At 40.5% G+C, this 14,795-nt stretch overlaps 1 protein-coding gene across 1 annotated transcript in view; it reads right to left on the minus strand.

Moving 5' to 3' along the window:
- Positions 1-14,361, minus strand: part of CIBAR2 (CBY1 interacting BAR domain containing 2) — a 331,926-nt gene extending 317,565 nt beyond the window's left edge. Inside the window, exon 1 of the mRNA XM_044081749.1 lies at positions 14,219-14,361. Coding sequence (XP_043937684.1) covers positions 14,219-14,238 — 20 coding nt within the window. The 5' untranslated portion in view covers positions 14,239-14,361. The remainder of the gene's footprint in view (positions 1-14,218) is intronic.
- Positions 14,362-14,795: the final 434 nt, after the last annotated feature.

Genomic DNA, 14,795 nt, shown 5'->3' on the forward strand with positions numbered 1-14,795 from the left:
GCAGCCTCTGAGAGACAAACCTGTCTCTCCAGCAGGTTTTGTTGATATTGCATATTAGATTAAAACCTTACGAGTGGGTATTGCACAAGGAGCTAGACTTAAGGATATGGAGCATAGAGCATCTCTAGCATCTCTAGTAGGGCAGTGTCCAAGATCGTGTTGTAGGTGAGACGCAGATCACCTCCAAGCAATCTGTACGATACAGAGTAGAGTGACAGTGATTTGAGCCTGTCCACATAGGAGGCCATGGATTCTCTTTGTGAGGTACTTCAGTGGCCTTTCCAGGGGTGCAGATGTTTGAAGAGATACATACCTAACAGGGCATTATACTCAATTATTGGTCTAATGAGGGGAGGAGTATAGAGAGGTAATAACCTCCTTTTTTCTGGATGCAGTCCCTTTATTTATGAGATGAACCAAGTAAAAGGCTTTTCTGACCACGGCAACTATATGATGGTTGAATGTGAGATTTGTTATCAACTTGAGTACCCAGATCTCTTACCACAGGTTGTGTGCTTAGGGGGTTGCCGTTGATGTGGTAATCAGTAGGGGCCATGTTTTTGCCGTTGATGTGGTAATCAGTAGGGGCCATGTTTTTGCCGAATGGTGTGATGATACTTTTTTTGCCTTTAGCTTGAGGCCATGACTTTGGCACCAGTCATTAATTGCTGTGAGACCCTCTTGCAGTATGTTAACATCATTTGGAGTCAATGACAGCACCCAACTTACGGCTGTCCACAAACTTGGTCAGCCACAGGCCTTTTGTCTTTGCCTGGACCTCTGAGAAGTAGATGCCAAAGAGTAAGGGTCCCAGGACAGATCCCTGGGGAATTCCACTAGTGACAGATCTGTTATCAGAGGTGGAGGTACCTATTTTGACCTTGAAGGTCCTGTCGGTGAGCCACTTGGCCACTCACCTGATGAGATAGGGATTTATGCCAAGTTGTGTTACCTTCTTGATGATGCCTGAGTGGGGGACCAAGTCAAGGTAAGCTGTATGTACTGACTTTCTCTCATCCAGGGCCTTGGTGATAGTCTCACAGAAGTCAACCAGGTTCGACAGGAAAGATCTGTCCTTGATGAATCTGAACTGGGTGGGGTCAAGTGCTTGGAGATTGCCTATGTCCTTGTTTATGAGATCCTTAATAATAAGCTCCATGGCTTTACAGATCAGACTTGTCAAGCTAATGGGCAATAGTTTCTAGGGTCAGTAGTGGCACCACCTTTGTGCAAGGAGATGACAATGGCAGTTCTCCACTCTGCTGGAATGAAGCCTGTACTTAGGCTGTGGTTGAATAGGGTGCTCAATGACAAAGCCAGTTCTTGCCTGAGATGATAAAGAATACAGCCTTGGGGATAGTATCAGGTCCCATAGAAGCTGTGTTCTTTGCCTTCGATAGGGCCTTTAACACTTGATCTATGGAAATATGAGGTGCAGGATAAGTATCAGGGATGTCAAAAGGGCCTTTGAGGGGAGACAAGGGGTAAAGTTTGCATTGAGCCTATCTGCTAGCAGGTTGGCTAAGTCAACAGAATCAGTGTAAGTGATACTGTTAAGTACTAATTTGAAACAAACCTGGGCCTTGCCATGGATGTTTCTGACATAATTGAAGAAGGCTTTGTGGTTTCTCTTTGTTTCGGAGGCCAGTTTCGATTCATAATTGGCTTTGGAGGTTTTCACTAGTGATCTAATTTGCTTGTTGAGGTTAATAAGGGAGTCTTTCCAATTTGGAATTTGTTCCTTTTTACCCTTGGACTACTGTTTCTTCCTTTTGTTGTAAAGCCTGTTGATAGAGGATGTCCACCAAACAGGTATGTTTTTCCTTGAAGAGCAAGTTTTTTGCCCAAAGCAATTTAGCAAGGGACACATGGATATAATGATTAGAAATTTGATTAAGGCTTTTGATAATATTAACTCTAAAATACACCAAACACTTTATTGCAAAGCTTTCGGGTCTACACCCTTCATCAGTACAAATCAATTAAATGTATTCAGTATTTAAATAGGAGATGCAAGTAAATCACATGCTTCAGCCTACCTATCATCCTAATTAACAATCAAAATTTAAAGGAGCATTTTAAATAAAATAAAATATAATACTTTCCTTAAATATATTTAAAAGTATCACATAAAACTATGCATTTATATCAAAGCATAATACATACATAAATACATATGATATTCACAATGTATGCATATAGAATACAAATACTACACATAAAATCACACACACACATATATACATATACACACACACACACATATATACACACACACACACACACACACACACACACACACACACACACACACACACACACACGCGCACACACACACACACACACACACACACACACGCACACACACACACACACACACACACACACACACACACACACACAAACACTCTCTCAAATCCTCACCTACCATATTATGAACTAAATTATATTTTCTCCCTCCGCCTTTTCATTAACACTGGTTTTAAACTAACCATATTATTCAAGTCAGGACTCGTATCAGCCTGCAGTCTGATAATCCATTCATATTCTTTTAACTCCAACAGATTATTCATATCACCTTTCCTTATACTCATTTGTACTATATCTAATGCCCTAAATTTAAATTTATGTTGTTCATCCTTATCCAGAATATGCCTACTCAGGGCATTTGTTTCTATTTTCCTTCTTATTTCCGATTTATGTTCTACTATCCTTTCTTTCAGCTTCCTAGTCATCTTACCTACATAAAATGATGCACAAGATGTACAGGTAGCCAAATAGACCACTTGCATCACATTACAAGATGTCAAAACTTTAGAAACATAAACATCTCCCGTTATGGGGTGTTTGAAAAAACTATCACCCTCATATAGGTCATTACAGCAGGAGAAATTATAACATTTGCATTACAGCAGGAGCAATTATAACATTTCATTACAGCAGGAGCAATTATAACACTATATGAGGGTGATAGTTTTTTCAAACACCCCATAACGGGAGATGTTTACATGCGAAGAGTGTGTGTGTGTGACAGACATATGTACCTTGGTGCGGGCATGCATGCGAAGTGGTGATTGGTATGTGGAGATGTTTATGCAGACACATAGCAATAAGTGATTTTTAGCAATGAGCAATCATGCGAAGAGTGTGTGTGATTCAGACATACATGTACCTTGAGTGGTGCATGCCAAGAAGTGGAGCTGGCTGTGGTATGTACTAACGGCCATATAATCAGATAATAATAAGCAGCATTAGTAAATCAAGCAGTGCTGTGCATTCAAATGACACAATTCAAGATGCAAGAGTGATTCAGAAATATAGAAACAGTGTGACACAGAGACGTGACACCAGTGTTAAGAATGTATCTGAATGCCTATGCTCATGACTATGAACCTTGGAAATATATTAAGTGTTTGCTGATGCATTAGTTAATGAGTATCTGAAAGAAGGACATGGCTGCTACAAGCCATGGTGGTGCATGTCACCACCCTAAGAGATGGCATGCATCCAGTTGTGCTTAACATTTCAAACACTGCATGACACCAGCATTATGGACTGGTACCGTGTAAATAGGGACACCATGCAAGACATTGTGTGTATATCTCAGTGCCATGTGTAGGGCTGTGGAAGTTGTATAGTACCTCTCCCACTGAAATACCAAGCTATGTACGGCTTTATGTATACTAGCTGCAGGGAACTTTCACTGACCAACTTGGGACACAGTGGGAGTAAGTCAGGCATCTACTCAGGAATATTTCATGAGTTTCTTGGTGCCATGCCGCTGCACTGGGGGAGCATCTGTAGTTTCCAAATTGCACAGAGGAGAGAGGCAATATCATGTTTGACTGAAGTATGTTGGGGCCATAGACTGCACCCACATTTAAATACAGCCCCCAAATAGAACATTGTGAAGGAGATAGGTGAACTGCAAATGGTATTGCTCCGTTAATTGCCGTGTGGCCTGTACTGCACATAGTATCATCTGCAATGTGTTTACAAGTTGCCCAGGTTGTTATGACAACTCCCACATATGACACACCTGTGAACTGTACCAGTGGTTTACAAAACGTAACCTCCCATTTGGGCATCTTAGTTGCAATGCTGGACATACTTCAGTAACCTGGCTGATGACCAATATCAGAAATCTAAGGCTATGCTCTATTGCAAGCAAGGGTTATTGTGGAGGATATGTTTGAGCTGCAGAAGCCATGATTTCATTATCTGGGTTAATCAGATGGTGCTCTGCAGTATTTTTCTGCCACTTATGCAAAACTATTTTTAGTATATGCAATATTACACAATAACATTCTTAGTTGTATTACACTATAACATCCTTGGTTAGCAATTACAGCAAGGAGACCATTAACAGGGAAGCTGTGTCCAGCATCAGGCAGTGAAGGCTGAGCCAGAAGAAGAGACTGTAGAGAAGCCAGAAGCAAGGGATGAAAATTCTAGACAGAGGCAAGCACAGCATCTTGTGACACCAGCAAAGGGCCATGAGCTTGCACATTGTTTTTCCCATAGTAAAGTAGATACCCTACAGTAAAAGTAATCCATACAACCCCAACACAAGACTGTGCTTACTCAAACAGAAGCTAGTCACACTGTACATCACACAAAGGCAACCCCTATGCTAGTCACACTGTACATCACACAAAGGCAACCCCTATGCCAGTCACACTGTACATCACACAAAGGCAACCCAAGTAGCAATGTACAAAAGACAATGCAGATTTATCATCATTTGCACAGATGGGGAGTGAGCATGTGTGTGGATGTCTTTCAGAGGGAAATTTATGTGCTCTGAGGACAATTAAAAGCAAGACTACACTTGTGTGAAAGGGCCTTGAATGTGTGTGTGTGAGGGGAGAGTGTTGTGGAGGGTATTAAGGTAAATGGCTTTGTGAAGGACCACTGACATTGGATGTCAGCATGTGCTAAGTATTGTGGGCTGTGGGATTGTAACTGTTTGTTTGCTGGGACACAGTCTCAACAATAATTGCAGCAGTGTGGCTTGACCTACTAGACAGATTCATGGAACACGTGAACGAGGGGCTAGATGTTGTCATGCTGCATCACCATGAATGATGTCATTTACCAGATGTGCCAGTACTGTGACTACTATGGCCCCATCCTCTCCTGCCTGTACAAATGTAGCTATGGAACTGCTAGCACTACAGGAACAAGATCTAGGCTGTCCATCATCACGATGGCCACCACTTGTAGAGGTAGTAGTAGAACAGTTTTGTGGATGGTGCCTGATGCATGTCAGGCAAGCATGAAAAGAGATGGTATATGATTAAGCATGTGACAACTACCACACATATGGGTCATGCACTCCCAGAGGTCATCTTGCAAACCCTGCATTAGTTTAGTTAAATGGCTGTGGTGGTACTAGCCTGTTCTTCCATGATGACCCTGCACATTAGTTCACACAACTTCAGGGGAGGGTGGTAACCAAGTCTTCAACATGCCCCAGTAATCAACCCCTGTGTGTATCCCTGTTCAGTGACAGGCAAATTCTGAGAAATGCCTTGTAGTGGTTGCCATATTGCTCTGCTAGTGTCCCAAGTGTCCTGTGCCTCACTGTGGGATATTGTCTGCAGACACAAAAGCTGAATCTTTGGTATGTATAGCCCATCCAGTGATCAGTTTCCCTGTACCCAACACCCACACTGTATTCCTTGACTGTGCCACTGATCACATTCCCTGTGTCCAACACCCACACTGCATTCCCTGACTGTGCCAGTGATCACATATTCCTTGTGTCCAACACTTACACTGCATTCCCTGACTGTGCCAGTGATCACATTCCTTGTGTGCAACACCCACATTGTATTCCCTGACTATGCCAGTGATCACATTCCCTGTGTCCAACACCCGCACTGCATTCCCTGACTGTGCCACTGATCACATTCCTTGTGCCCAACACCCACACTGCATTCCCTGACTGTGCCAGCAATCACATTCCCTGTGTCCAACACCTGCACTGCATTTCCTGACTGTGCCAGCGATCACATTCCCTGTGTCCAGCACACACATTGTATTCCCTGACTGTACCAGTGATCACATTCCCTGTGTCCAACACCCACACTGTATTCCCTGACTGTGCCAGTGATCACATTCCTTGTATCCAGCACCCACAATGTATTCCCTGACTGTACCAGTGATCACATTCCCTGTGTCCAGCACCCACAATGCATTCCCTGACTGTGACACTGATCACATTCCTTGTGTCCAACACCCACACTATATTCCCTGACTGTGCCAGTGATCACATTCCCTGTGTCCAACACCCACACTGTATTCCCTGACTGTGCCAGTGATCACATTCCCTGTGTCCAGCACCCACAATGCATTCCCTGACTGTGCCACTGATCACATTCCTTGTGTCCAACACCCACACTATATTCTCTGACTGTGCCAGTGATCACATTCCTTGTGTCCAGCACCCACACTGTATTCCTGACTGTGCCAGTGATCACATTCCTTGTGTCCAACACCCACACTGTATTCCCTGACTGTGCCGATGATTGTATTCCTTGTGTAAAACACCCACATTGCATTTCCTGACTGTGCCAATGATCACATTCCCTGTGTTCAGAACCCACATTGTATTCCCTGACTGTGCCAGTGATCACATTCCCTGTGTCCAACAGCCACACTGTATTCCCTGACTGTGCCTACTCATCCTCTGCATCATCACCATCATCAGAGGTTGCACAGTCCCCATTGTCAGGCAGTGACAATTTCACAGTTGTAGTGCTGGACAGTGAATTAGCCATAAACACAGCAAATTGCAATACCCTGTGAAAGTATAACCCAGCACCAGAAACGTATACTAAAAACAGATGTAATAATGGTGTTGATATAATATTGTTTTAAAACAAAACAATTAAATACAGTATGTCATGTAGATGGCATGCCTGGCTGAATCCTTGATGTTCCTGTATTACGTAAAGCAGACCACTTTCTTAATCTGGCCAATGAAAAACGGGGAAATGAAAGTATGTGCAGTGTTATATAGGAAGATCGCTATGTACATGGAACATCTTCAATGGATATCCATGGAGCAGGATTAGGCTCTGTACTAATGTCTAACACCACACTGTGGCACTTTGTGGAAGTCGCATTGCCTCTGAGAGACACCAGAAATGTTTCTATGAAAGAAGTGACTTAATCAATGGCCTATCTCCAAGTGACCTACCCTCATGTACCAGGTGAATGGCTTTCTTTTGTCTTGCAGGAGTAATGCCAATGGTGCTGTGGTGGACCATTTCATATGCAGTCCTGCACACTGATAGCTTTAATGTCTGCCTCACAATCTTTGCAGACACTCTCTCTTAGTAGACCTGATTTATAACTAGCTTTCTCAGCAAAGTTAATGCTCTTATGTTCGTTATCTTTTGTGGCTGTAGGCATGGAAAATACTGGTATTAGCATAGTGGCTATGACTGCCCTAGGCAAACCTTTACCACACTGAAGTACCATGCTGCTTGTGTGTCTGACAGCCATATTTGTCTATACAGGCATTTTAGCTAAAGTCAGACCCATAATATTTCTGAAAAAATGTCACCCATTCAGTAAGTCTTAAAAATAAATTCAGAACTACTTTATTATGTAGTTAAGTCAAACTGCAGCTAACAGTAGCCATAATTGAAAAAGTAAAGCTTAAAAAGTAGCACTTACTTTATAGAATTTGGATTTATCACAGCTAATCAATCGCTAGAGGAGTCACCTGTTGCATTTTGAGGTTTTGCAGCTCTGCAGATTCTTTCATAGTTTGATGAGGCACACTGCCTTCCTTCCTGCTTATATTATGCAAATGTGAGTGTCTGGACATGGTAATTATGTAAATGAGGGCTCAACTAATTACTGTCTCTATATCACTCAGTTTCAGCATAATGTTAACTGCCCAAACTTTGTGTTGAGTTCTACACAGCATTATGTGCAAAACTTGGGATCTGTGAGTAGCATTGCAGCTATGTGGCTCACCCTATGGCTCTATGGCAGATATGTAATTCACCACCTAACCTAATGGAAATGGAGTCGCTGTACTGTATATTGTATTCGTGGCATATATGCAGATATAACAATGCCATGTTTTACACCTTATCCAATGTTCAAATATTTCATTGCAGTACTTATACTGTACTGTACTGCCATGAGTCATGCAAATGAGGTACTGCTCATTGCACTTCAGTTGGCAAAATGGAACACTGGTGTGGCCAAAAGTTACCATGCATATTTCTCAGCAAAGTGTAAAATAACAACCATGGCTTCTGTGGCAAAATAACTGTACCTTTCACTACACCAAAGTATACAAATCAAGAAGAATCTTGATGAGTGGATGGGGGATCGTAGGTTTGTCCCGGGGATTACTTCCGTGTCACTATTAGACAGAGGCACAGTAAACTAAACCTTAAAAAGGGCACAGTATACTCAAATCAAGGGGTGGCGTAAGCCAAACAAAATCGGGCTAGGCTTGTAATTGCCCCAGGGCAGATAGCCTAGTATGAATCTATGAACCTATGAACAAATACATATATGTGAGTGTATGTATGTATATATATATATATATATATATATATATATATATATATATATATATATATTTATATTGTGTGTGTGTATACATACACACATATAGACACACATACACACACACGTGTGTGTGTGTGTGTGTGTGTGTGTGTGTGTGTGTGTGTGTGTGTGTGTGTGTGTGTGTGCACTTAAAAAAAATTGAAACACCCAAATGCTAGTGTTACTAACATCGTCTCAAAATAATAAAAAAGGTTGAAAAAGCAGTTGACTCGCACAAAAAAAAAAAATTACTCTAACTTCCTCACATACCTCTCAACTGCCCAGATTTTTACAGAATGTCCAGATTTTTGCCATATATTTTAGGTCTGTTCCTCATACAATTTGTGGTATTTTGGCAAATCACTGGGATGATCTGAGGATTCACAGCACTAAATAATGACCTACATTTCAGTTTCAGACTTCATATCCTTCAGAAAATGTATGTTAACACAAATTCTGTTAGGCTAGCAACTTTCTAAGTTTATAAGAACAATATTAAAAATATGCCCCTATTTTTGGGCCTTTGTCCCCAGATTTTGTCAGTCTTTGTCCAGATTTCTTGCACTGAGAGGTTGAGAGGTATGCTTCCTCATCTCCATCCTGATCATTTTTAACTTATGTTCTATCCTCTGCTTGCTTCATCCTTTTTCATTACTTTCCTTTATTCTAGTTTTCATGCTTTAATTTAGTCAAAAATGGATGAGAACATGGCTAAACTGACCATTAAAGGCTTCTACATACTTCTCCTTCTTAAAGCTTTTTGTGCACATGATTGCTCAGAGCCCCTTAGAGGCAAATCCACCCTAATATTCATTGCTTTTCCCCATCTTTTCCCTATAGCCACACTTCAGTAGCTTGTGCTCTTACAGACCCTGCTGCAGCCATGAGCAAGATACTTAACAGGTTCCCATTCTCACTCTGACTTCTCACACTGTTAATTGTTAATAACCTCAGGCCTCTTCATGCAAACAGGGTAAGCAGCAGAGAGTTGGCCGTACCCATTGTGTTTCTGAATACCAGGGATAATGTTTTAAGCAGGGGATAAGACCTGTGTTTGTATGGGGTGGGGGGTCTGCATCCCCACATTACCTGCTACATTATACAAATTGCTTTGAGTCCACACAGTAGAGAAGCAAAACATAATTGGCTTTTGGAAAAACTAATGCATCTTCCTTCTATCTTCTTGCTAATTTGGAAGGGGAAACATTTTTTCTAGAGCACAGTGTTCAAAACTGTATGATTTCAGCACTTACACTCTAGCAAAATGTCTGTATTCTAAAAAGATAAGTTTTCTTCTCAGACTGTATTGAACGTAAACAATCATCTATCTACTTGTATCCCTGACTTGACTGGTAAAATTTAAAATGTAAAGCAGGAAAACACATACAAGTGCAGAAGTGTGGGTAGTATGTGATGGTAACGTTTCAGAGGATATGACTCGCTAGGGAAGTGAGTCTAGATGATAAGGGGTGCATTGGCAATGTACCTGTCATTTCACACACCACAAATTTATAGATGTTTGTGTTTGTGCACCTACACTAATTCACTGTGTACTGTGTTTTTCTTTTCTCAAGTAGTTGCATGGCTGTGGAATTAGTATATATAATTAAGGGAGGTGAGGGGAGTATTGACCCCACATGGGGAGTGCTGAGGGGACTTGGCCCCCTGTAAAAACATTATTTCATGTTGTATTTTCTTCTGTTGAATATTTTCAGTGATTTGTGATTCAGTGAAATAGGTTTCAGTCAAGTGGGTTTTTGGTCAACTTCTTTCAAACATTTGATTGTCAGTCAAGTGCAGTTCAATCAAATGATAGTAAACCTTTTTAAATTCTACATGTAACTGAAAAAGTGGAAGCCTATAGTGGAATTCAAAAGTTGCACTCCTGTGGAGCCAAGCACATGGAGAAAAAAGGTAATTTCCATTTGGTTGGACCTGTATGACCTCAGAATTAGTAGGCACTTCATTCTTATGTTGATTGTGTCTTTCCATTTCACGTTAGAGTAATCTGGCCAACTGACCAACAAGAGGCTACTGGACTTCTCTCTGGAATGAAAGGACTGTCTGACAGTAACAGCTTTGAACACTCTGCTTTCCTTGAGCTATAGGAAAGTGTAAGATGAGTTAATTGACTAACATGTGTCATTATTGTAAAAAAGTCCTTCTATATTGCAAAGCTTATAAACAAAGGGATTGTGTCTAGATCTAGGGATGTCATTGTTCCCTTTACTCATGCCCCATTAGGTCACTCACTGAATATAATGCCTCCTTTGGCATGTATCTGTCAAGACACATGCAACAACTGGAACGCCCACACAGATTCCTTACTAAAAGGATTCAAGGCCTAAACAACATGTTCTACGTGAACCATTTCAAAGCTTTATCACTATACTTGGTATCCTGCAGACTGATAAGAGGAGACCTGTATCTGGTGTACAACGCATACTCTGACCCAATACTGATGGATTTACTGCATATCATCAAGTCAAATGTTGTTAGAAACACCCAGTCGAGGGTCTACACCTCTTCTGCAACATCAACAGAACAGTTTGGAGCAACAGGCATAGCTGGCATAGGATACCCCTGGTCTGGAACAGACTCCCCATCCACATAAAACAAAGTTCATCCCTGTCCATGTCCATGTCCAACTTAGATTTATGGATGGGAAGCAGAAAATTTACCCCAGGACTGCCCCCTAAGAGTTGATGGCCTGTGTTGCACATAATGTCATAGTTAATCACAAAGACCAGTGAAGTGCAATCCTAGATTGTTTCAATCTGTGAGACACTGGGATGTTTCTCCAAGGCATGGGTAGAGATATTTTCTCACTGGGGTCTTAGCTGTTTATGGCATACCTCTCAAACTGCAGACTCTGAAACTTGGAACAAGCACCCTTAAAAAGTAGGTACATTCAGCTAAAAAATCTGGACATCTAATGAGCATAAATTCTCAATATGAGATACCACATAACTCTTCCTGCTTCCCATAGGAATGTGGGATACTACTCAGAAATGCATTTAAAGAACAGAGAGTGACAGACGTAGCTATTAACCTTCCATCTCTAAAATTAGGAACAATGTCCCTCATAATGTGGAATAAATGGGCAAAATGTGAAACATATAAATGGGTGACTTACGGCTTCAACTAGGAAGGCCATAGGGTGGTCAAAATATGCTGGTTTTACTTGTCAAAAAATCTTTTAATGAATTAATATGATTTATTTCTATTAACCATGGATATCAGTTAATAAATTCTTAACACTGAATGTGTGACAGACCTTTTCAATGTAGAACTTTGAGGAACATAAGCTTTTTAAGATGCCAAATGAGGTACGTTCCTCAAAATAAGGTACAGTTGAGAGGCATGAGTGACAGAAATTATGGAAAATATAAACACATTACCAAGGCCATTTATTTTTTGCTTTAGACAAAGGTAGATGTAAGATGTGTGTCCTCTTTCATTAAATTATTATTGCCACTAGTATGCTGATCATGCAGTGTGTTCTTTCTGCAGACTAGGAAGCTTCAAAATCACATGCAATGAGGGGTATTCAGAAAATGTGTGAAAGGGTAACTCAAGCCTGGAAACAGGGACAACCCTCGCAAGGATAAATCAAGCCTAAAAATAGGAACGTTCCACCAACCTGGAGAAAGTTGAGAAGTTATGGAACACAAGGAAGTGGGACACACCAACCAGCCCCTAATAATTTAGCCGAAAAGGCAGTATAAAAATAACAAACAGCTACTGTTTTTCAGTTCCGGTATACAGAAATGCAGAGGCAAAGTTTTATTGTAATATTCAGGTACAATACAAACTATAAAAGGGTATAACTACTGCATGTTTTCTGTGGCATTAATATACATTGACTTGGAGCAGGAATGTCCAGTTTTGGGCATCAAAACACATCAAAGTGCAGCCTGCACTAATGGTGTAGAGGGATAAAGCCTTGGCTAAAGCCCAGGTGACTCAAGCTTGATTAGCAACTCTAATGTGATGCTTGACAGCACTGGCAGGAAGGACGGACTTCCCCATCCTTGGGGGAATGGAAGCTAAAGTGGCTCTTATGACCAGGCCAAACTGGAGTGTGGAGGTTTGTCATGCAGTGGTAGATGGGGTCAAGACAACATGAGCAGGGTTGCCCAAGCCACAGAGGGTATCACTTGTTAGTGCAGGCAGGGAAACACGCATGCATGGAATGCAAGGGTGCAGTTGGCTGTTGTGGTGATGTGAGTGCTCAAATCACCAGCAAGGGCAGGGATTAGGTTACTAAAATAAAAAAATGCTCTCATCGCCACAATTTATGTGAAAACACTAACCACCCATATCTGGTTGGATGTTGGCCCCTCAGAGTCTTGATGGCTGGCAGGCAAGGGGGCAATAACAACAAAGAAAAAATTTACAATGTCTGATACAAGTCCAAGTAATCTGGTAGCATAGGGAAGTGTCAAATTACTTACAAATGGGCATTGTTTATGAGTCCCCTGTTTTGGAAAGAAAGGTAATTAGGTACCAAAAGTGAAAGTTGCACAAGTTGGTGCAACACAATTTTAATTGTTACCAGTACTAGGGAAATTTAAAAATTACGTTTTTTCACATGGTTGCTTGCATCTCTACATCTGATGCTTACCTTTTGCACATTGTTAATTTACTATAATTATTACACGTTTAGCATAAACTACCATTTCTCAAAATTAGTTACTTCAAGTTCACTGTGCTACTCCTAGTAAGGAAAGGAAATTAAATAAACAGCTGTTTATGTAGCATTCCTGGACTTTTTTCCAAGCCCTGTCCAAAGTGGCATTCCTTTACTATATAACATGCAGCTTTCCCAAGGCTGTTATTAGAACACACACAAGATCTGTTTTCTCTAACAAAGATTTTCAATGTTTGCACTATTTATTTATCTTTTAAACTGGTTACCTGAATCAAATGATAGTATCAGCAGTTCTAATGTTCTGAATTTTTTTAAAGATTTTATAAAATAATAGTATGTATGTATGACAACGTTTATAAATGTAGTCTCACAAAGTCAAATAAACGTGAGATGTGTTGTTTAGTGGACAGAGTAGTCGTATGTCCTGAATGTTAGTAGTTTGAATTAGTGTTTATATAACCAAGCATTACATGAATACGTGATCATAATGTTGCCTTTCAGCTGATCAAATTTATATCACACCAAAGATTGTAACATAGTTAAATTCCAGAAATTTGAAAAAATAAATACATTACTTCCATGCAGACATAGTTAAATGTTGATTCTTTTGAAAAATAAATGCAATTTCTGAAACTCCACTTTTAACCAGTTATGCCAGCCAGTCAGTTAAATTCAAGCCAGCAAGATAAAGAATGTTCTGTTTCAAAGTTTTCTGACTTGCAGTGGCTTCTTCTTGCCCAAGACATGCAATGAATGAAGGATAAATTAAGTTTTACTTAAATAGCACACCGTATGCTTTATATCTGTTTTAACAATTTAAATCATGAAAAAAACACTTTATCTTTTGGAGAGGTGGGACATTATCAAGTCATGTGAACATGCTCAGCTCCTAACAACCTTTATGTCATGAATGCCATTTCCTTTCACAAGAAACAAGAAACATATAGTAATAATGCTGCATATAAAATATTTGTCACTTACCTGGACAATGCATTATTCATAGTCTTAGCTGCAGTTTCAAACACACATTCACGTCTCCTGCTTTAAAATAAAAATCAACTTTTATCCCACCCTGTGAGTAATGTTGTACTTAAAGCTCAAGTAACGCTGCTTTATCAGTTGTCATGACAGCATTACCACAAGGAGCTCTGGGGTGGAGCAAAAGACTCCTCCTCTTTGTTACCACTGCTTCAATTAGTATATGACTGCACATTCCAGCTGAATCCTTCTTGGGAGGTGTGTGTGTGTGTGTGTGTGTGTGTGTGTGTGTGTGTGTGTGCGTGTGTGTGCGTGTGTGTGTGTGTGTGTGTGTGTGTGTGTTGGTGTCACAATTAACAAGGACATCAGTAAGACATAAATACATTTCTGTTAAAAGAGAAAAAAAAAACTTTAGGCATACTGTACCATAACTACTTGTGTTTTTCAAATAAAGATTAAGGTTTCTGTGAATATTTCTATACAGAAAGAATGTCTAAGAGGTGTATAAGTTGACAAAATAAGGTAGTGAGAATAACCGTGAGAGTTCTGAAAGTCATGCAATATGCAGAGAAAATCAAAA

Source organism: Protopterus annectens, chromosome 8.part1 (assembly GCF_019279795.1).
Source record: "Protopterus annectens isolate FY-2018-M chromosome 8.part1, PAN1.0, whole genome shotgun sequence".
Taxonomy (NCBI): Eukaryota; Metazoa; Chordata; order Ceratodontiformes; family Protopteridae; genus Protopterus; species Protopterus annectens.